The sequence below is a fragment of the Anopheles moucheti genome, chromosome 2 (assembly GCF_943734755.1).
Source record: "Anopheles moucheti chromosome 2, idAnoMoucSN_F20_07, whole genome shotgun sequence".
Taxonomy (NCBI): Eukaryota; Metazoa; Arthropoda; class Insecta; order Diptera; family Culicidae; genus Anopheles; species Anopheles moucheti.
Genome location: NC_069140.1, coordinates 8,434,007 through 8,456,048, shown reverse-complemented (window position 1 = coordinate 8,456,048; position 22,042 = coordinate 8,434,007). Strand labels below are relative to the sequence as shown.

At 46.8% G+C, this 22,042-nt stretch overlaps 1 protein-coding gene across 1 annotated transcript; it reads right to left on the bottom strand.

The window, feature by feature from the left end:
- Positions 1-144: 144 nt before the first annotated feature.
- LOC128310315 (serine-rich adhesin for platelets) lies at positions 145-11,767 on the bottom strand. Its single transcript, XM_053046923.1, has 5 exons — positions 11,614-11,767; positions 6,743-6,942; positions 6,032-6,666; positions 5,768-5,968; positions 145-5,710 (listed from the first exon to the last, which is right to left on the bottom strand). The coding sequence occupies exons 1-5, from the start codon at positions 11,765-11,767 to the stop codon at positions 1,600-1,602; spliced, it is 5,301 nt and encodes a 1,766-aa protein (XP_052902883.1). The 3' UTR covers positions 145-1,599.
- Between the last annotated feature and the right edge of the window lie 10,275 nt (positions 11,768-22,042).

Genomic DNA, 22,042 nt, shown 5'->3' with positions numbered 1-22,042 from the left:
ATCAGAGATCCGGGGATGAAGTTATGGCAGAAAAAAAAACAATCGTTCGGATGTGATAACGTAACGTAACGTAACGTGAAGAGGAGTGGTTGGGTTTTGCAAAAAGCGGACGGTGATCGAAATGAAACGCACAGCTTACTTCGTCATTTGTGTATATTTTCTTCTAGTGGTACGCGTCCCGTCAATGAATGGTATGTTGTGGTGGCCCTCCTTCTCATCAGCACTGCTGGCGCGTACAGTGTACGGTACAGTGACACCGGAACGCCAGCAGAACGTGGTTTCGTTTATTATCAATCTACGTTATATTCGGTTCGCGTTAATCTGTGCTGTAAGTGTGTGTGTTGTTTGTTTGCGCCCTTATCACACACACACGCTTCCCCGGACCTTACTGTTTTTTTTTCTTTTATGGATTAATATCAAATTTAACCCCGATAACTTTACAATAAATCGAATATAATACAATTAACGGCGGCAGCGGCGATGGCGGTGACGGCGGTGGCAACATTTTGCACCTAAATAACCGATGCGGGATAATGAAACGTTCCCCTTTTTGTCGGAGCACTAGTCGGAACGATTGGTAACAATAATGGTTGCTCCTGTTTTTGGACCTACTTGGACCTGTTTTTGTGTCGTTGCGCTAAGATAGAGCATAGAGCGAGAGAAGGGGTTTCAGAGGGTGTTGGGAGGAGGGGAGAGGGAGGAGTGGGGGTTCAATTGTAAACGGTTGCTTAGTGAACGCGTATGAGTAACAACCAACGAACGCTTATATTGAAAGGAGAAAATGAAGGTGTGTATTAAACGCATACCTGACGCATCTTTTTCTAACTTCGTTTTGATTACTTATTTGTTTCTTTTTTTTATACAGTAAGTAGACTACTAAAAAACCGTACTACCCCGATCAGCGCCACCTGGTGTGATTTGGTTATAGTTAGTAACAACATCTGCTGCCGAGCGCACGATTCAATCATTTGTCCCTAAGCAGTACCTGTATGTATCCACTCGGAACAGTCACTCCACTCTCCACAGCACGTACTCTCGTTTGACATCCTTGGTAGTACAACGGTGGCGTGTCTGTGTTTTTCCCCAACAAACAACAACCATTCTTATCTAATGTAGATAGTCGCAAGTAGTAGAGTAGCGGTATTGGATGATGCATGTTAGCCTGCATGTTCTCAAGCTGGTAGTAGATTGAGATTTGGAGGATCCGAATGACTCGCCAGAAAGCACTGGCACTAGTCATCTTTGCGTCTACCACAATATCGAGAGGATGTGTAGTAAGGATGCAAAGGGCATATCGACATAGCGGGATTATCACTAGCATTACAAAGTTAAGTTGCTCGTCGTTGACTCCTGGTACCTAAGGTGCATTTTCTGGGCAGGAGGAGTGAAATGGGCGAATTGAACGGTTCTATTGCTACGGGTACGGTTATAATACGGGTTCTAAGTTCGTGCGCGGAATGGAAATCGTACCGTCGGTTGCTATACAATGAGTTATCACAGAAATTGTGGGTCATACATGAGAGTTGTGGGGGGGGGGGGGGAGTCATGTGGTCAGATGCCATGTTGAGGATGTGAGGACGAACGAACCGAGGCTTAGCGTTAGTGTAGCGACTTTTTGTTGGGTGACGTCGCAAGGCCCAGGTTGAGCGCAGCGTCCTGCTTAAAGTCCAAACTGCTGTACTTGTTGTTGGTGGGCGACGGCGTGAGCGCACTGCTGATCGGGAAGCTGGCCGCGATGGCGGATATTTTCTCGTAGTCAAAGCGCATCATAATGTTCTCGCAGCTCTTGATGTGTGAGTGCTCCGTGTCGTGGTAGGTGGAACTGCGCAGCGTCCCGGTGTACCGGCCAATGTGCACCGATGTCGTCGGGGACAGTGCGGGCGGTTGGTTCGGATGGTACGGGGGTGAGTTTTCGGCCGAGCGTGTTGTCCGACCGGATGCAACCGGTGTGGCGGGTTTCAACGACTCCAGGTAGGCTTTGGTAATGATCGGCGACGAGGGTGATTTGTCGAACTTGACCAGCGGTCCGGTGTCCCGTTGCAGGTGCAGCGTGTACCGATCGTGCGATGTGCTTTTGAGCGTCGTCGGCCGTACGTTCGGTTCCGGTAGCTTGCGCGATGGTGACGCTAGCCGCGGTGTTAGCGGCGGCGAGTGGCTGTAGTACGAAGCGTACGTGTACGTTTTGGGTGATTCGCGATCGAGCGACTGATTGTCGGAAGAGTAGTCGCTGCTGTGGTCTTTGCGGGACCGATTGCTGGCGCTCTTGTCACCCTCGCGATCTTTGTCCTTCCGCCGGCGGGGTGAGTACTCTTTGCGTTTCCGCGGTCGACTGGGCCGGTTGCACGACGTCGGCCGACAGCGAGATTCGTGGTGCGTGGTGGAGTAATCGTGTACCATCACGAGCGGCGGTTCCGCCGTACCCGAGTTATTACCCGACCGTCTGGTGGGACTCGTTCCGGAACCGTCCGCATGGTTGTCGAACTGCTTGAGAGACTTCTCCAAATTGTCGATCGTATCGTTGATCCGGTCCGACTGAATGTCCGACTCGTAGTCGCAGTACCCGTCGATGGTTTTGATCGAATTCTCGATCGACGAAAGCGTGGCCAGCATGTTCGCGTTCGAGCGCTTCAAGTAATCGATTGTCTTGATGGTCGTGATGTAGTCATCGCCCAGCTTGATCTTCCCATCCTCAATGCTCTTGATGATCTCGTCCGTCCGGGAGCTTTTCACCTCGTCCGGTATCTTGATCGTGCGCAGTATCTCCTCCTTGACGTGCCGTATAATTACCGCCTCCTCCTGATCGCGGCCCGAGAAGTCCTCGCTCCGGATCGATTCGCACGATCGGCTGAGCATCCGTTCGGTGCTGTTTTCCGGCCGGAGCAGCTCGTCGATTTCGTGGCGACTTTTGCGCTTTTCCGCCGTACTTTCGGCGGACGCTTTAAACCGCGCCAGCTGCTCGTCCGTCTTCTTGATCAGCTCTTCCGTTTTCAGGCTGAGCGGCTTCAGATCGGTGTGATCGGTGTCGAGCTTGAAGCGCGTCGGCGATTTGCGTGCCAACAGGCGCGAAATTTGCTCCTCCGACTTCTTCAGTACCTCCTCCGTCTTGCTCGACGCTACCGTGGCCAGTGGGGCGGTGCTCAGCGTTGTGGTCTCGCCCAGTTTCATGTCGATCAGCGAGAGTCGCTTCTCCAGTTTGTCTATCATCTTTTTGTCGTGCGTACGGAAGCGCGCTAGTTGTTCCTCGGTTTTCTTGATCAATTCCTCCGTTTTGGATGATACCGCCCTCGTATCGATGGCGTTAAAGCTTAAGTTGATTGGTTGCGGCACAGTACATTCGGGTTCTGGGTCCGCCACGTTCGTCGCTACTGCTGCGGGTATCGGTGGAACCGTCGGGGAAGGTTCCTTCACCGGATCCCGAGTGGGTTCGATCACTTTCTCCTCTTCCGGCGTTATAATCTCCCGAAAGTTGTCCTTCCGGACGTAGTACGTTGGCTCTGGAGGTGCAAATCGTGCCAGCTGCTCTTCGGTGCGTTGTATAAGAAGATCCGTTTTGGATTTGATGCTTTCGCCCGCCTGTGGTTCCGCCTCGGGCCCGGTAAGCTCACTGTCAAACTTCAACCGATAGGGCGAAAGCAGCGGTTTGTCCACTTCGGACGTTTCGAGCAGCTCGTTTACGGTGTGGGAAATTTTAAGATCGAGCGATTCTTCGTCCAGGTGCAGGCTCGGCAGCTGCTCGATTGTTTTGATGAGCATTTCCGTTTCGTCCTGCTTGATCAGCTGATCCGTCCGCTGTTCGTCCTGTTCGCGCGTTTTGCGCACTATTCTACCGAGAATGAGCGAATTTTCCTTGATTATCTCCAACATTTTATCACTCTTCAGTGGGTTCGTATCGACCGTCACCAGCCCCTCCGATGCGGACCGCTTCGAGATGTCCTCCGGGGGCAGATCCTCCCCCTTGATCGGATCGTCCATGGAGAACGATTTCTCCTTCAGGAACTTGACCCGATTGGCGAGGTACCGTTCAATGTCCTCGGGACTTTCGTGCGGTTCTTCTTCCTGCGGCGTGGGAGTGCTGAGTGCGTCGGCAATTTGATACTTTGGCTGTTTGGTCGATTCGCGGTCCACCAGCGAGGCAAGATCTACGCTGGGTGGCAGCAGTGGGCTGTCGTGTTGCAGGGTGCTCTTGATCGGCAACTCCAGCACAAACGAGGACGACATCGACGAACGGTTCGAGACGTTGGTAAAGCTGTAGTTGTCCAGCTTCGAGGTGGCATCGCTTCGATCCAGACCACTCTCGGCGGTGTTTACGAGCGATTCGCTCACCCGCCGCTCCTTGATCACGTTGAGATCGAGCTTGCTGGGCCGCTCGGCCGCATTAATACGCTCGAACAGCTCATTCGTGACGCCCTCGTCGCTCACCTTGAACGGTTCCGGGTCGGGTTCGATGCGTGCCACCTCCACCATGGGGGTGGAGCTTTTGGTTGCATCCACCGTGACGGTGTTGTCGGTCGGAATGTTTGCCAGATAGTCCGAGTAATCCATCAGCGACGATGGCGTCTTGAGTGGGCTGATCGTGGACATACTGACGTACTTGCTGATGTCGGGTATGGGTGACAGTTGGCTGGTGCTGGTGATGGCGATCGAGAGCGACTTATCCTCCAGTTCGGGATGCACCGAAGCCACCGGTGACAGCTTCGCGGGCTGCTCCAGCGCTCCATCGGAAACGGGACTTAACAGGTCACTAACTATCTGCAGGTCCACCTCGGACGTTTTGCTGAGCTCACCATCCTCGTCGTCTCCGTACGACGACGGTTCCTCCTTGATGTCGGTCAGCTCACTATCGCTCGGTACGATCACAACCAGTTTCTCCTCGTCAGGCACTTCCCGGATGATGGACTCCGGCGTTATTCGTCGCTTCATCGGTGACGCTTCCAGCGAGGAAGCGCTAAGCGGCTGATTGTCGTCATCGCACAGGGATGTGCTTGTGCTGGATTCTGCGTCCGATTCCTCGCTGTAGGACGACGATTCGCTGCGCCGTTTTAGCGCACCCGGGCGTGCACCGGACGATCCATCGCCACCGCTGCTGCCCGTTTCCGAAAGGTTGCTGATGGCCGACGATGCGCTGGCGGATTTTTTCAGCTTCGGAGAGCCATCCGTCTTGGCACCGTCGTCGCGCTGTTGCGATTGCGGCTTCTTTACCGCCTCCTTCGGGAGATCCTTCCACTTGAGGCTGTTGCGGCGCTGCTTCGTCTCGTCCATATCCTTCCAGTGCAGGGTTTCGACCGGTTTGGGCGACTTGGGACCGCCGGACTGTTTGCTGGATTGTTTGGAGGACTTCCCGGAGCGGACCGGCGGTACGGCACCCTGCGGTGGCCCGAGCCGTTTGCCTTTGGCACTGAGCAGCGCACTTTTGCCGACGAGCAGCTGATTCACCTGCAGCGTACCACTGTTGGGGGATGGGTTTGCGGGTTGACGGGCGACGGCCGCCGTTAGGATGATATGTGCCTGTCGCTGTCGTTCGCGCAGCTTGTCGTACTGCTTCTTCAGCAGGGAGATGTCCAGGTTCATCTTCTCCTTGCCCTCGGCCCGGGCAAAGTTAGGCGGGATGCCCAGCGAGGCTCGCCGACCGGACCGCAGACCCCACGCGGTCGCTGTTACCGCTAACCGCGAGTCTTCGTCCGATTCGCCCTCGTCGTCCGAGTAGAAAATCCTGCAAAGAAGACAAATGAATACTTTCGATCGACGCCGTAGCGAGACATCAACATACTTCAGGTTGGACGTGTCCTTTAGCTGTGTAATACTGTTGAGGTGTTTTTCCCGCAGCTTCGGCAGGTCCGCTATTGGTCCAATGTCAACCACGCGCTGTATCAGTGCGTTCGAATCCACCAGACTTCCGTTGACAAGCTCCGACGAAAGGGCTCCCATCTTGCAGTAGAAGTCATCGGCCGTCTTGGTGGCGAGGATTTTACTGCAATACATGGGTGATCGTGGTTAGCGCAGATTTATGCAGCGCGATTTGTGTGCGATTTACCTTTCCAGAATTCCCCAGATGGCCAATGCGGTCCGGAGCAGCACATCACTGCCCTCGATCAGTATGAGATCCCAAACGCGCAGAACCAGCGGTATCGGCAGACAGGTGCAGAACAGCGTCAGAAACCATTGCATCGTGAACACATTCGTCAGCGGTGGCTCGAAGGCTCCCTCCGGGCCCTGGAGCTTCTGGAGGTGGCGCGCCAGCTTCGGGAGTCGCGTACCGAGCAGATCGCGAAACACGGCCATATCGGCCTGTAAGCCACCGAGCGATCCGCAGAAGTAGCCGGCCGGTAGCAAACCCTCGATCAGCAGTATCATCACCTTGATCGAGTCCGACTCGCTCTTGTCCATGACCTGCAGGATGAGGGCACCGAGCATGTTGAAACCCTGACAGTAGCCCACCTCCGGGTTGAAGCGCGAGTAGCCGAGCAGCACACGCTTCAGCTTGCCCTGGTTGATCGTCCCGGACGGACCGGAACAAAGGCTCGATCCGGTCCGGTGAAGATCCTTCACGATCTGTATGCCCAGCTCCTCGTCATCTTCGTCCGACTGTTCGCCAAGACATTTGGTTGACTCTTCCTCCCAGTTGAGGGATCTCGTTTTCAGGTAGCGATCGGCCAATGCCATCCAGAGCTGGAAAAAAGGATTGTTATGAAATGCATCCGCATAAGTGTCGTGTGTGGTTTGGAGAGTTGGAAGAGGATTTTACCTTTCGCCGAAATTCCGAAGGCATTCCGCCGGGTAGACGGGCCACCATCTTCATCGCGTGCAGCCACTGGTTGAAGTCGGACTGCGTATCCGGGACGCCCATCTTTTTGCTGATGTTGTAGTCGGAGCTGGAAGCCGACGGGGGCGGCGGTGGAGGAGGTGGTGGCGGTGATAAAGCATTGAACCGCATTTCTTCCGATTCTGTAACGGGTTCAAACAGGGCATTAAACCTAGCTCTAGTGGGTTGGAATTTCTTCGCAGACCGCGGACGTCTCGAATCCCTATTTACCCTAAGGTTTGGGTCTTGGGTCGAGCGCCTGAATTTATGCAATCACAATTTGTCAGAACACTCGGGGCCAGCTCAGCAAGTGTTGGTAGACGGCGTTTTTTGCTGTTGTTGTCTGGTCCGGGTTAGTCAACAACAACCCTCAACAAAACTTCCCGAGCTGTCACCGGTTGACTGACTGTTCAAGAATTCATTGCATACCACCAGGCGCGTGAACCCAAACAGTGAAAAACCATCGTGAGTTGTAACGAACTTAAATCGGAAGGAAATATTTGGAAGGCTATATTGTGTGCATGTTGTGCATGAATGAATCAGGCAGGAAGTTATTGAAGTAATATTATTAAAAATTGCATTAAAAAAATGTTCCAAAAAGTCGTGCAAGAAAAAAGTTATATAAGATTAATCTAAAATTTATTTCAGGATATTATTTCATTGATGGTAAGCAATCAATATGGGAAAAGTTTTCTACAAATGACGAAAGAAAATGTATGATAACAAAACTCATATCATAAGCAGTGCGAAACGAATGGTGGACCACCTTTGGCTACGTACTACTCTACAGTGGAACCATTTCGCCTGTCCCCACGGAACGGTGCAGCAAAGAACGTGAAAGTAAAATGAAACAAACTTTGTTCCCTTCTTTGCCGGCCCTGCTCCATGTTAGGTCAGGTCTTCCGAAGACCGATGTACCTAACCGTTTGCTCTTTCAACAACCATAAGCACCTAATTTTTCAGCCGTCGGGCGAACGTAAATTGATCGTCAGCGCGCCTTTCTCGGCTCCACATGCAGATACCATTCCGTCGGGTTTTGGGTTTAACTTGTCTTGCGCTGTGGGAAAATTAGTTTCCACGCGAAGATTACTTTGCGTCTTGCCGGCTGTTTGAAGTATCCGCTGCTGGGAATTAAATTTTCTAACCGGCGCGCTATTGCTGCAGCTGCTTTAATCCGCTGCTTATCCGTGTTTTCATAACACGACGCTCGGAAACTATAATCGGTTCTGTAATGATCAACCAAAAAAAAAAAAAGGGGGAAGGAAAGCAAAAATTCACAAGCTAACGATATCTTCGTATTTTAGATAAAACTGTTGGCGCGATAAACAATCTTCCTTCCAGCACGCGGGGCAGACAGAAACCGGTGCTGCCGGATTAAGAGCTTCCAGGCAAATAACGGCCGCACGGCGTCTCGATTGCTCGCCGATTGGATGATAATCGGATCGTTTTGGTCGGAAATCCGGTCGGAATCTCGGCGCGGCACAAGAGAGTAAACAAAAATACGCTTTATCGAGGCACGGCCCAAAACGGCTGGAGAAGCCGTTTTCGCGATTTTTGCTACATTTTCCAAACCTGCTGCCATTCACCTGTTGCCCGGTGAACGGCTTTTTCAACCAGCTGAGTCGCGCGGGGTGCACATTTTTTACGTGCGAATGATGAAGAAATGAAATTTCCCCGTCGCAAAGGCACTTCGCAAAAAAAAAAACAGAAAGAATCGGAAGGAATTAGTGTGTGGGGCAACTGAAGGAAAGCAACAATAACGACGACAAAGTAAATAGCAAATAGCGTGGAAAATCGCGGAGCTGCAAAAGTCAAGCTACAAATTGAGATTAATGCTTGGCCCGTTAAGCTTCCGCTGGAAAGGACAAACTCATTAGATTCTCAAACCACAGCAGGGAACGGTGGGTAAGGTTTGAAAATGGACCATCATAAAAATAGCGATATCATGGCCGGGCCGGCTCTAAAAGTGGCCCACGCCGTCAGCTGGACGCCAGACGGATAATTACGCTGTACACTGGTACGCTTAGCGATCCCGATTAGCCCGGGTGAGTTTATATAGAAACGAAGGATAATTTGTTACGTATTTCTTTTTATCGGCATTATCGGTTCGGAATTTGATTTTTCAGACCGTCACCACCCGGTCCGCCCGGTTGCAGGGGGGGATGCGAATTGAATTTTCCATTATCGGCATTTTTTTATCGGCATTATCGGTTCGGAATTTGATTTTTCAGACCGTCACCACCCGGTCCGCCCGGTTGCAGGGGGGGATGCAAATTGAATTTTCCACCCGTCCACTCGTGTTTTGTGTTGTGTGCTTCACTCAACTGGAAGATCTCGAATGAAGCAACTCCGGCAAACCCACTCACGATGTAGTTTTGACAGGGCCCGAAAATATTCATTTCCATCCGATTAACTATTCATTTTCGGTTACCCCTTTCGGGGGTAACGGGGGCCTAATACCGAACCTGTCAATAATGGTGAACGTACGAAAATAGACTCTGCTTTCGATTCCACCGGTGTTCACGATAAGGCGATTGACGCATTCGAGTTCGGTGGCAATCGAGCGGTAAAAGGATGCGTTACGATACGACACGTTATCTCGACGAAAGTTGAACCGATAAAAAGGCCAGCTTATGGGGACGATGATGACGAAGATCTGGCACACAACACCGCACATGTGTGGCACGTGCTTGGCCACGAGAGGATTCCACCTCGAAAGGGGAAGCAACTGGTACGTTTGTTGCACGTTAGGCCTGCTATTATGGCCAGAACAATCAAACAAAAAATCCTCCCTCGGAGAGAGAGAGAGAGAGAAAAAGGAGAATCACAGGAAAACCGACAAGCTACTTTTCCGGGTCTCTGGTTCCGACCCGGTCAAGTAGCGTGTACATTGTGCCGTAACAATGCTTTTCTGCTTCCATCTACATGTTTTCTAATTTACTCGGCATCAGTTCATAAAAGCGAAGCGACCCCCCTTTGCCGGGGCGGATGCGGATCAAACACAGAAACTTCATGCACGTTGGCGTACGAACGACGGGCAACGTCCATCCGGTGGGGGTTTTTTTTGTTTGTTTCTTGTTTCGTGAACTGCGTAAAAAGCGTATTGTTAAAAGGCTGCGGGCTGGGTTTCTTTTTTTTTTGTTGCACTTCCGTTCGCTAGCAAATAGAGGATGCTTTTATTTTCAAAACCAAGAAAAAACACACACATACACACTGCACAAAAACGGAAAAAGGTTCAAAAAGCGGGGGTGAGTGTGAATTGTGGGATGAAAATGCTTCGCGAATGGAAGAGCAAAAGGCTGTACAACATCTGTTTTGCTATCGACTTGGAATGTGTAGCCTTTTTCGCCTTTCTGCGAGACGAATGATGTGTGGCCGAATGGGGCCGACTTTATGTTTCATTACAAGCTTAAAAACGGTGTACAAATTCTAGTTCGATCAAGGAAATGAGCAGCAAAAGCACAATGAATAGATCACCTTGACTATTCCCTAAGTTTTCATTGCATACTTGATGGTGAAAAGCTTGCTTTTTTAGGAAACTTTCGAATGTATCGAGGTAGGCCTGGAATTCTTAATCCAGATCTCTTTCTTTTCTTAGCGTAACGACCTACTAGATCATGCCTGCCATTTCTGGCTTACTAGATTTATTTGCCACGTAGCTGTAGACTAATGATAGTCAGTCCTTGCTACGGGGGTTGGTCCGGATGAGATTTTGGTACGGTGCGTTCGTGTGAAGCTTTACTACGAAGCAATTGCCACCCTTTTCCTGGCAGGTATAAAACTTTTGAATGATAAAAATATTTAAATAGAATCAAAAGCTTTAAGAAATTTGAGATGTAAGAGATTGATTTCGATTTCGCCAATTGCGATAGAGTTTTTTCTCAATAAAGGTGAATATTTATAAGAGGGAAGCATTATTAACAGAGAGAACCTTTAAAATGGAAACAATTTATACAACATAATACTGCATATTTGATTCCATCGTTTAATCCAAAAAAAGTGAGTGATTTCGTGCAAAATGTTGCATCATAAAACTAATTTGTTTGTTTGTATTTGTATTAGCGGTTATTTTTTAAATTTAATGTATTATTAACTTCATTAAGTTAATATATAATAACCCTTAAAACAGGTGGTAACAAATATGAGCGGTTATATATGAAAATTTCAAGCAAAAGCATCTTAAAGTAACAATCTATCTATAAAGTATCATAATGCGTAAAACTACTTTAAATAAAAGAAGCATTAACTCGTAAACGGACTATTGTGGCTGGGGTCAACTTTTTCGGGCGCATCGTCCTCTCACGAACCAATAAGCGACGGTTTAATTAATTTTGTGCCTGATCGATGCTTTTGAATTTGAATTGAACATAATTGAAGTACATTGCTGTACGAGTAACGATCACCTGCCGATCATAAAACGCACCGTCAATAAACAAAACACACACACAGACACATGCTACCGAAACAATGGAACTTTTTTGAAACCGCTTATGAATCAATGAACACGACGACTTCCGTCACGAATTCCGCCCCACCGCGTGCCACATTCCATCCATCATCTGGCCAATGTTGGACCATTTGGCTCACCGTGTGCTATTGATTCATAAAAACCCGACTCATGCAATAAAGCCACCGGCCAGGCACTGGTGCACCGGGAGTGGAAAGCGCTAAGCGGTAGTGGTAGTAACAAGCGAACTGTGTTCGGGGCCAATGATGAAGGTCGCATGGCCCGGTCGCTCGGGGGACATGGATGAGCGTGGAAGTCCTCCTTCGCCGGCACATCCGGTTTGGTGGCCCCGTTTTTTGGAATGTACCTTGATAGCAGCTGACGATCGGGCCAGTGCCGGAAGCGGTTGGGGTGGTGGTCGCGGTCTGGGCGTTGGTGGCACTGCCGGCTGCTGAGGAGGAACCGCCGAGCACCGTACCGCCGACGGTGAGGTTCTTAATCGAGCTGAAGAGAAAACTCATGTCAAGAGGTTGCCGGACGTCGTACGGGGGTGATCCGCAGTCGGTTTGGAAGACCTCGGTGCGGGACGAGCACTTGGCACTGATGGTTTGGGGTGGTGGTAGTGGTGTTGGTGTGACTCCGTGCGGTTGTTGCGTGGGAAAGACGATTGGTCCTTAGCTGTGGAGCACCATCATAAATCATGACGCTCGTAAATTCCATGCTACACCATCCAGTCGGAGGTAGTGGTGGTGGTGGCCACGGGCAGTGGAATTTGCGCTAAACTCAAACACACACACACACACACACACACACACGCACGTACGCAATGCATATACACGTCGTCTAGGTCAGTCGATGGTTTCCCGGACGCCGTGTTGCCGGCCACTAGACCACTAGACACTCCCGTACGTGCCACTCGCAGCGGTAGCTAAAGTTCGTATTAAAAGGAACGTAATGAGTATGAGGCGACGGTCAAGCCAGTTGCCTTTCTTTCCCCGCAGAGGGGAAGGGGAGGGGGTGGTGCTCCGGTTAAGTCATCTCCAAATTTGAGCTGGCTTTATCGGAAGTAATTTTGAGCCGCTGGCATTAAGTGCACGGGGCAGGATCGATTTGTCGTAAAACGCATAGCGGCTCACATTGGATCGCTTTTCCGGCGGAAGGATGATGCTGCTGATGCTGATGATGATGATGATGATGATGAAGACTAGCAATATTAAGGGGAGGGGTTTGCAATGGTGAGCGCACGATTGAAATGGGTATTCGGTGAAACGGTAATTTAATTTTCGTTTATGAGCAATCGATGCCACAATATGACGCGATAAATCTAGGACTATCTTGCGTCTGCTAGGAGAAACTGTAGGAGGCGTATTATACTTCACATAAAAACACACACGATAAAGTGCTTCCCGTGTGGGTTGGGTACTTATTGTTTTGGGGGAATGTAGAGGTAACTTTTCGTGGAGATAGTTACCTATCAGTGCGTTTCATACGTATTTGAGCTTGTGAATTATTGATGTGGAATATCAATTGATTGATGGAGAATTTTCAAACCCCCGGAACCCGGAACACAATTAAAATATTTTTCAAACCCTGTTACACCTAAATGTATTTATAAAACAGAGTTTAGGTAAGATAACAGCTATTCTCCTCCAGCTATATGCGTAACTTTCTTTATCGAGCAAAAATAAACAAAGTACTGGGCGCCTCCATCGATTGGACGCCGGTGATGCTGGCGGATAGGAAATCCTTTAAACAAATCGCTTTAGAGCAACAAGTTGAAGGTGTGAAAGGAGGATGTGTTTTGCGTTTATATTTATAATAACACTTAATCATCATCAATGGAACCATTCCGCTTAAAAAAATTGTCCTCTGTACCAAGCCGTGACATTGGAGATGTCACACTTCTTGAAGGATTTAATGATGATCTCTGTCCGCGTATTATCTAATGCATGACCTCATGATCCAATTGAAGATCTCTTTAAGTTTTGGCTCGCTCACCTTGCTGGTTGGCGTAAGATTGGAGGGCAGTTTTGCCCCAGCAAGGTCAGAACAAGGCGAAAATTTTGTATAGAACTCTCAGAGATAGGAATAAAGAAACATTTCGTACTGAGATATCTTTAAGCGTGGAGGCCTTACGCTCCTTAAATACCTGATCGATACACAGAAACTCTTTCGTTCGTGCATAAAAGAACCCAATCAAAAAAAAACGCTAAAAGTTTTCCAAAAAAGGAATGTTTAACGAAAGAGAAACATGGCAATTTACATGAATTTGCAGCAAAAACGGAAGCGAAAAGATTCCCAAAACAAATAACATTCAAAATGGCGCCCCGAAAAGGAAGCGATCGTATGGCACTGCTATATTAGCAAGTATTAATTATCGAATTAATGTTTACTTAATTACTGTAAGGTCATTTAAATATCGGAACCCCTTTTGGGCAGGAGAGTATTAAACATTAAGCTCCTGGTGCCCAACGTTGTTCGTACGCTGGCTTTCCCTTTCGATATGATCAAAGCGAAGCCAGTGAAGGGTTCACCTTTCACCTTTTGAAATATTACATTTCAACCAAAAGTGTCCCTTTTCCGATTGGATTTTTTTGGGTCGAAAGGGTGGCAGAACTCGAAAGGATGGAGTTTCTGTCTCGTGCCGGTATCATTTCTAGTGCTTCCTTCAGTGTCTCAACCTGCGCTCGTGTGTTGTGAATTTTTCTAATAAAAAAATCTACCGAATCGCAAACACGTTATTTCAGTTGGTTAGTGTTTGGAGCGGTGTGTTTTCGTCACCTAATGCCACGACAGAAGTAACCGGCGCGAGTGCCTTGCCCTTTTGCATTGCTACGAACGCAAAGGATGAAGGACGACGACGGTCTTACGGTGGCCAGTTCGCACTGGTGACTGCAAAAGACATCCTTCCGGCGCACCGTTTTTGCGTAGGCATCGGGCGTTTTGCGTGGTTCTGCCACTGTTGTGAGTTCGTTATGTTGCCTTTCTTTATCACAGTTACACCATCCGGTGCGATGCGTCGCATTTACACCCACTCTGCGACAAACCGCCGAGTGCAACGTACCTGCGGCGTTGGTGTGTGGTTCCGAAAGGCAATTTTGATCATGATGGAAAACATAATTTCTCTCCAAGGACCCATTTCCCTTTCGCCTCTCCTGCTCTGCTCTGGTCGATCGCTGAGAGTTGGTAGATTCATTTTTATTCCACAACCGAACAGAGCCGACACACTGTTGAGACGAGTGCGCTAGGCATTGGTTTTCTAGCTCGTTACGTGCAATGTTAAAATACCAAACCCACACGATTGATGGCACGCTTCCACGCCGGTACGTTTGTGCCGCATCAGCATGGGTTCCTTCTAGTTTGATATTTCTGCGCTTGTTTCTGCAAGTGGCGTTTACACGCTGCTCGGCAATCCGATACAAGAAATCCGAGGTGAGTGGTATTGTTTGCGAAGAAGTACAAATGCAAAAGTGGCGACTCACAGTTGATTGTTTCTTGCGCGCAGAACAACATACGTGCGTTCGAGCGGGAGGGGCAGTGACATTTTGTGCTGTATGTGAGGAATTTTAAATCTTCTGTGTTTTTTTAAACCAGCGTCTTTTACAAGATTGTTATGAAACAGTATTTGTGGTGAAACATGATAACATGGAATTGTGTTAAGCAATAGAAATCGTGTGTATTTTTCATCCGATTTGTTTATTAGTAAACGGATTCAACAAAGTGTTGATTTAAGCAAAAGCCATTCTCCCTTGTCAAAGAAAACCTTACCTCAACACGATTAGATCGTTCAATTACAATATTTTCATGGATTGCTATGAACAAAAAGGAAATTTTTGAAGAATTCCCATGCTGTGAACTTTATTCGCACAAATTTCGTGACCATTCCACATCACACTATCCACAAATGGAGACGCCTGGTAGTTTACTAAATCAAACTTCCAAAACAGATTGGCTGAAGTAGGTAGGGAGCAAAGATGTACTACCGAATGTATAAAATACAACAATATATTTATTTCAATCATGGGCAATAAACTAAAATGTATCGAGGTACACTGTCAGGGCAACTCAATAGTGAATTTGGCCTTCCATTAAAATTTGATTGGCAAATAGAAAATATCGTTGACATCTTCAAATAACTTTTGCTCATGAAAGCTTAAAAACATTTATACAATCAGTCGTCTGCATAGAGAACTATGGATTTGTCCTTAAACAAAGCGTAAAGGGTATTCACAGTATCGAGTCATTTAATGTATAAATAGCTGTACCACGAATATGTTCAAATTAATGATATTTCTATGTATCAGGGTTCAGGCGACATCCTACGCAACCGGCAATTAACCAATCTGTGCTGTGAATTCGAGATCCCAAATAGACGTCATAGCGAAAAGTTGTGTTACGAAGGACATCCCGAAGCAATGGAATGGATATTTCTGGGGGTGGAAGTACGACTACTTGTGGGGTTGTGTTTCACCCAAAGGTATTTTCGAGAGAATGACAAAAGCCAACAGTAAAAAACGTGCGAAATGAACGTGAAGATAGGACTTATTCCAAAAAGACGGATCGAAGTTAGGAGAATTGCCGTAGGTTATGTGAACATTCATAAAAATAAGCACAATTTCAAGAGAACTGTAAATGAAATGAATTGTTACCGATCTGATATCATAACACTTGATTAATGATTCGCAATTACTCTCCAAGCTGGAGCAATCCCGTCACGCGACTTCCTAACGGCGACTAAACGCTCGAGACCCTATCAACGGTATTTCCCGTGAAACGATTACTTAAACGGTCGGAAAATAACATTTGCCAAATATAGCAAATTAGTGTGCGCTTACTTGTGCTTTGATCACAAATTCCAATCGAAAGAAATCTCCGATTTAAATTTAAATACACTCGCGATGAAGAGATTGCCATTTCTTCGAAGTGAGCCTTCTTAGACTGAGCTGTGGAGCCAACTTTGGAATAAATGAATACATTGACACATTGACGTTGACTGTGATGGAGCTCTCTAAAGTGTCTCTTCTGTTCAAAGGAAAATCAGTTTTCTTAAGTGTTGTTCATCAGTAAAAGTATTTTAACCCTTCCAGCGTGCTCCATGATAGGTCATGTCTATTGAATAACTGCTTGCTAAACTGCGACAGGCTGGTCCTGTTGCTATTCGAACGACCTTTAATCGTCCTACACTGTGCTGGACAGTTTTGACACTTATTATCTACTCCTATTTGGTGTTGGTGTACACTCAAACCAGCGGCGGATCAAACGGTAGGCGGCAATTGTAGAAAAAGTTCAGTAAGTAAAAGCTCGCCACAGAAATCAACCGTTTTTTTTGTTCATCGCCTAAAACATCAACATGAGTGAAACAGGTTTCGTAGAAATTTCGCTCATTGTTACCGAAAAAGTAAACCAAATGAAAAATGTACCTTGGGCGAAAAAATCGTAGATGGCATTGGACTAATAAGGGATCGTAAATGTACGTAAATGTACGTAATCGTAAATCGACAGTTTAGTTCTCATACGGATTGTGATTTATTTCAAAGGAATCTATACGATTTATCTAACGATAAATTAAATGCAGAGAAGAATTTCGACTCTGTAACTTTAAAGTATAAACGAAATTGCACCAGGATTTCCGAAAATTTCTTCGAAAACTACCAGTTTCCGAATGTATAGTACCAGGAGAGCATCTACGGAAGAGGTAGCACCTAGTACAGTAATTTTGCTCGAAATCCGCCGAAAGGTATGCAATGTTTAAACACTAACTTTCCATACAAACCAGCTGTTTTCAGATTGCCGATACCAGGAGAGCATGTTTTTCAAGAGGTAACACCTGGTACCAGCCGAGTACCAGGATGTTGCACGACACATGTTGCACAACACATGTTGCGCAACATATGTTGCACATCATCTGGCTTGCAACATATGTCGCGCAACATATGTTGCGCAACATCTGGCATGCAACATCTTACATGCAACAACTTGTGCATGTGCATGTGCAACATGTGTTGTGCAACATCCTGGTACTCGGCTGGTTACCTCTTGAAACATGCTCTCCTGGTATCGGAAATCTGAAAACAGCTGGTTTGTATGGAAAGTTTGTGTATAAACATTGCATACCTTACGGCGCAGTACCAGGAGCTACCTCTTCCGTGGATGCTCTCCTGGTACTATACATACCGGAAACTGGTAGTTTTCGAAGAAATTTTCACGACCAACGGGAAAGTTGGTGGTTAAACATTGCATACCTTTCGGCGGTTTTTGAGCAAAATTGCTGTACAAGGTGCTACCTCTTCCGTGGATGCTCTCCTGGTACTATAAATTCGGAAATCCTGGTGCAATTTCGTTTATTCTTTCCAGTCACAGAATCGATATTCTTCTCTGCATTTAATTTATCTAACCGTGCAAATAGAAATGCAGCGATTCTTCTTAGAGCAACATTTCGCATCCTGCAACAAAACCCATATCTCATTTCGAGACAATTTAGCGCCTACTGAGGCTGTCAACTCATAACATTGTTTTACAAGCCGGCTCGTTATCCAGCTCCTCATGCTTAATCGAACGCATCAGTCGGCTCTGTCTTGCCCAAATGCGTGCCCTCATTCTTCTCATTGTGCAAAGGCGCAGCTCATCGCGAACAGACATGCGTTCATAAGTATGACTGAAAATCCGTGTCAGTGGATTGCGTTTTTGGATTGGATCGTTTTTAAAATTAGAGATCCCAACTATAATTCCGCCCTGGACCCCAAAGGGCATTGATCCTCCACTGACTCAATCCCCAATCCGCTCAATGAATCAATAAATTTGTTTTCGATTATCGAAGGTGATTTCAATTTGGATGTCTAATGGATCACTTAATCATCGAATGCGATCCATTAAACACATTTTGGGGCGAAAGAGTATGGAGGTGTATAAAATTAATGTGCCCGTGAGGTTTATCGCGTATATGTTTGTATTACCCATCCAGCAAACCGCGCGCAACCATCGCTTTGGCCTCCTCCGCACGGCAACGTGCAAGAAGTCAAGCAAATTAACGTGGAAGGAATGGGAAGCAAGAATGGTGCGGTATTTTTCATGTAGATGAATATTTAACGAGTGGAAAGGTCACGTTCGAGAGCGAAACCGTGCTTGACTGGATGGTTTAACGAAACGTTCCCCGGGAAGGAACGGCAAAATCAACAGCTTCATCCAGGGTGAGCGATTTTACGACGGGGAACAACAGCGGGTGAGCAGCGGTCGGGTTGGGTTGGTAAAAAACTGTCGTTCCATTCCACCCGAGAGAGAGAGCACAGTCGATCGGAAAATGTGACCGACGAAGGAAAAAAAGGTAATTAAACATCCTTCTTGACGACAAACGCGTCATGCCAATGCTTATCGAGCATTGCATTCGCCTGTTTCGAAGGAAACTTCCGGCGGGTCGGTGTAGCTACACGCCGTAGCTATGTTAATGCCAACGTCCTAATGCTCCTGGTGTCGGTAACCAACTAAATCAGGAGATTGAACGGGAAACAAAGAGAGCGAGAGGGGAGGGGAGGGAACAGGCAGAAATGGACCTTAGAAATAGCAATGCGATCGTGGCCGCTTTCTCGGATCTCGGATGGTTCAATGCTTTATCGAGCCTTTGCTTTTGTCCTGCCGGTTCCGGTTCCGGTGTGGATTTGCCGCTCTCCCGCATTGACATTCTATTTCTGTGCGAGAACATTCCTCTCGCTATCTGTAATCGATGCGGTGAATTCAATTAAAAGCGATACCACACTCATACAGGTGCAATTGCCGCACGGTGATTGAAATGGAGCGGAAATCGTGGAAGCTTTTTGCCGTGAAGATGGAAAATGGGACACCGGGATGTGAAGAGTGGCATAAAGGATATTGCATTGGAAATTAGAATGCAAGTGTGATGCTATGGTAATGCAATGAAATGGAATAATGGTAAGATGCAGAATGATGCCGTTGCTATCACTTTTTGAGAAGGGTTTGTTTATTTGTACTGCTTAGGATTGGAGAGTTGTTAATATTTTGAATTTTTTGGCATTTTCGTCTAGGCTGCTGGTCCCTAATTCATGTGAGGCTAACTACAAGACTTTAATCTTTAATTGATTAGCAAATATAAAATATAAATCATAAGATAATGATTAATTTAAGGAGATTGTTGATGATGATTTGATAAAACTTCAGAAATTATTGATAAACAATACGAAAACAACGACCTACATAATAAATGTTTAAATGAAACAATTTACAAAAATCACTTGTGCCCTATCCTAACCGCACCTGGTTAACGTACCATAAGGCGCACTGCAGTACGTGTCAACCCGTGCCCAGCCCGTGTATTGCCGGAAAAAAAATCAAGCAAATGGTACCGGTCGACAATTTTCGTACCGTTGGTGGGGGTCAGTGCGGCAATGATGCACCGGACACGTTCTCAATTTTCCGACGGTGTCAATAAAAGCGAATGGACCACATTTTGCGAGCCGCCCGAAATCAGGCACAGGTCAATGAGGGTCAGGCTCGGTTTCGACATCAAAAAGGTGCCGCACACTCACCGAACCAAACCATCGCACTGCATCCACTGCACCGGCGTTTGCAGTTTGCACGCTTTGCTGCTTTGCCATCACGCTGCTGTGCGCGCTTTGACGCTTCCGCTTTTGACTTCGGATCGGGCATCCGTCGGGCCGTGTGCCGTACGCGGACGGAAAATAATTGCAGGCCGAACAAGCGAAGTGCGACAGTGTTCCGGTGTCCGTCCGCGAGGCGGTGGCAGTGAATGGCAAAGGGGACAATCCGGTGAATCATCTGGGTCGTCGTTTCGAAACGCCAATGGTAGACAATGAGGCAGACACATGGTATGCCATGTTGTCTGGGCCGCCGGCTTGCTGCAGCTCATAATGCTGGACGAGGCCCCCCGTTTTGCAGTTCTACCGTTGGAGAGAGTATTGATTTTTTGTTCCCTCTTGGTGATGTCGCATTCTTGTGCTCGCTTCACATCCGGAAAGGAAAGCAGCCTGCTCGACTGCCGGGCCCTCTCAAGATGCGACACAAGTTATCCGAGGCTGTACGGCTATTAGATTGAAAAATGCTTTGCTCAGCTCGTTTACAGGTAAGATAATGGCGGCAGAAAAACGATTCACTGAGGTGGACATTGTTGCCGGACTTGTGCGCTGGCTTGGGAAGGGTAGGGACTGTTATTAATTGCCGTGTGCTACACGATTATCCTTCTAGTTTAAAGCTCGAAATGGAAAATTCACAGGTGGGAACGTTATGGTCGGAACATGCAGTGTAATGTGCTGCTGACGGCGAGTGGTGTTGTGTTTCAATTTTAACACGAAAGATACGCATGAAAATGGACTCCCAATTTTCAATGTATAGAGGGGGAATATGGGAGAGGGATGCTTCGGAGTATGAGCTGTTAATTTTGAAATAGTATAGAGTAACATTTTTAAAAGGATCTTCAAAGATAAAACCTTTTTTGGGGCTTGCTTGTGTTGCTGTTTGGTGTGTGATCTCACCGGTTTTAGGTCCCTTACATATTGAGCTCTCGGTTACTACTGTCGCATAGGTACAGAAAGGATTCGTCCTGATACTCAAGAGGCTTCCTTTTTATAGCCCAGATCTTATTAGCTATTATACACATAATATTAATAGACATAGTCGGTATCAAGTAACAGATACAAACCATCAAGAGACGATGAAAATTCTAACGTCTTACTCTGCTACAGGTTTGAATAGTATGGAATTAACTTTATTACATGCTATAGTTGAACATTGATAGATAATAATCTTCCATCTTTTAGCGACAAAATTGCAGCATCATTACAATTGACTCCTCAGACACAAAATGATTAGGGGTAACTACTTTGTATGATAGGAGAATTTAATATGAGAATGACCGTGCATTGCCATCAAAGGATTAATGTCACGGTGAATGCCTGACAATTAACGAATACCTGAATTGCGTAGAAGTAAAGGAACTCCATCATGATCCGGTATTCATTAAATTGCTTAATATGTTATTAAAAAGAGCCCGCAAATCTATATTGTTTTAGATAAAATAATTATTAAACTCTTTACTCACAAAGGAGTTCAGTGCATCAATGACGTCAAGAGAGAAAGGTAATCCAAAAGAGCCTAAAAAACTATTCTGAAAGTGATCTTCAAGCAGAGATCACAAGTGCTTCCGGTTAGCTTAATGTTATGTGCTTAACCATAAGAAGAGATCGATTAGGTAGAGAAAATTGTAGAATTCCTTAATCTTACAATGTTTATCATTTAATTTTATAAAAATATATAGATCACAACATAAAAGAACATGCAACATTGGATATCATGAAGCGCAGAAGAAATTTTGTTCTAGTGATATCGATCCGTACAATACTTTTAAGGACATCGAAAGGCACCATTCTACGAAAAGGATATTGAAGGGCTTTTAGATTTTTAGATATGTGTACCCATCGTGACTTCCCAAAGTAAGATCGTTTTGCTGTTTGGAGTAGCGCAAGCTTCATTCCAAAGGGAGTTCGGCCTTTGACATCGAACATAAATAGCGAATCCTTACATTGAAACGATTATACCGAAATAAAGTGTAGTGCAGACGACAAAGCACCTCTCGAAGACAGTGAAGACAGTGAAAATGTGCATGTAAAAATGTGCGTGCGGGGTTGTAAAATGATATTACGGCGTGTGACAAAATACTACTACCATTCATAATCGTTGCTGGTGCGCCTTCGCCTTCGTTACGTATTTTTCTGCTGCAAGGTTTCGAGGAGGCGCCACGTCCACGATTTTTCCCACAAAAACCCGACGGT